The 678-nt window shown below is 56.6% G+C and overlaps 1 protein-coding gene across 1 annotated transcript; it reads right to left on the bottom strand.

The window, feature by feature from the left end:
• Positions 1 to 8: 8 nt before the first annotated feature.
• On the bottom strand, positions 9 to 674 carry LOC110116203 (F-box/kelch-repeat protein SKIP20-like; the record flags this gene model as incomplete). The annotated part of the gene is made up of 1 exon (XM_020849699.2): positions 9 to 674. A coding segment is annotated over one exon (666 nt), but the record flags the coding sequence as incomplete, so codon positions are not given.
• Between the last annotated feature and the right edge of the window lie 4 nt (positions 675 to 678).

The raw sequence follows: 678 nt of genomic DNA, 5'->3' as shown, positions 1-678 counted from the left end.
TTCCCTGCTCCAATGTCCAAAATCCAAGCTCCATAATCCCCTCTGCCATCGGCAATGCCTCCAGCATCTCTAACGGCCCCCATCACAAAAATCTTGCTGCCTCCCATCGTTGCCATGCATGAAGTCTTCTTCATCCCCTTTGCTGCCTGAGCGATCTCGTTCCACCCACTCCCTCCCCTATATTCCCTTGCCCCTATCCTCCCCACACACCACAACCTGTCGCCTCCGGCGAAGCAGGCTGACGAGCCCGATTCTTCCGAGCACAACCCTTCCTCAGTCAGCCAAACCCCCTTCTCCGGATCGTACCACTCCGCTGAATCAGTAAACTGCCCCATGGTTTGTGCTCCATATCCACTTATCACCCAGAATATGCTCCCGATTGCCACTCCTTGACTCTCGTCTCTTTCCTCCGCCATTGCCGGCAATGCCACCCACTCATCCGCCTCCACGTCGTAAATCTCCGCCGTCCGCAGTGGGTTCTTCATCTTGTCGTTCCCTCCGGCGACGTAAACCCTCCCGCCAACCGCCGCACAAGCGAAGAAAGATCGTGCGATTGACATTGCTCTGCCCTTTCTCCACTCCCCGGTGACGAGATCTACAATCCACACATCTGGAATCGGATCGAGCCTCACGGGATCCCGTCCGCCGACAAGGATCAGCTTCCTTTCGACGGCAACG

Source organism: Dendrobium catenatum, unplaced genomic scaffold (assembly GCF_001605985.2).
Source record: "Dendrobium catenatum unplaced genomic scaffold, ASM160598v2 original_scaffold_166707, whole genome shotgun sequence".
NCBI lineage: Eukaryota > Viridiplantae > Streptophyta > Magnoliopsida > Asparagales > Orchidaceae > Dendrobium > Dendrobium catenatum.
The sequence above is the reverse complement of the archived record's forward strand: the minus strand, read 5'-3'. Positions and strand labels throughout refer to the sequence as shown.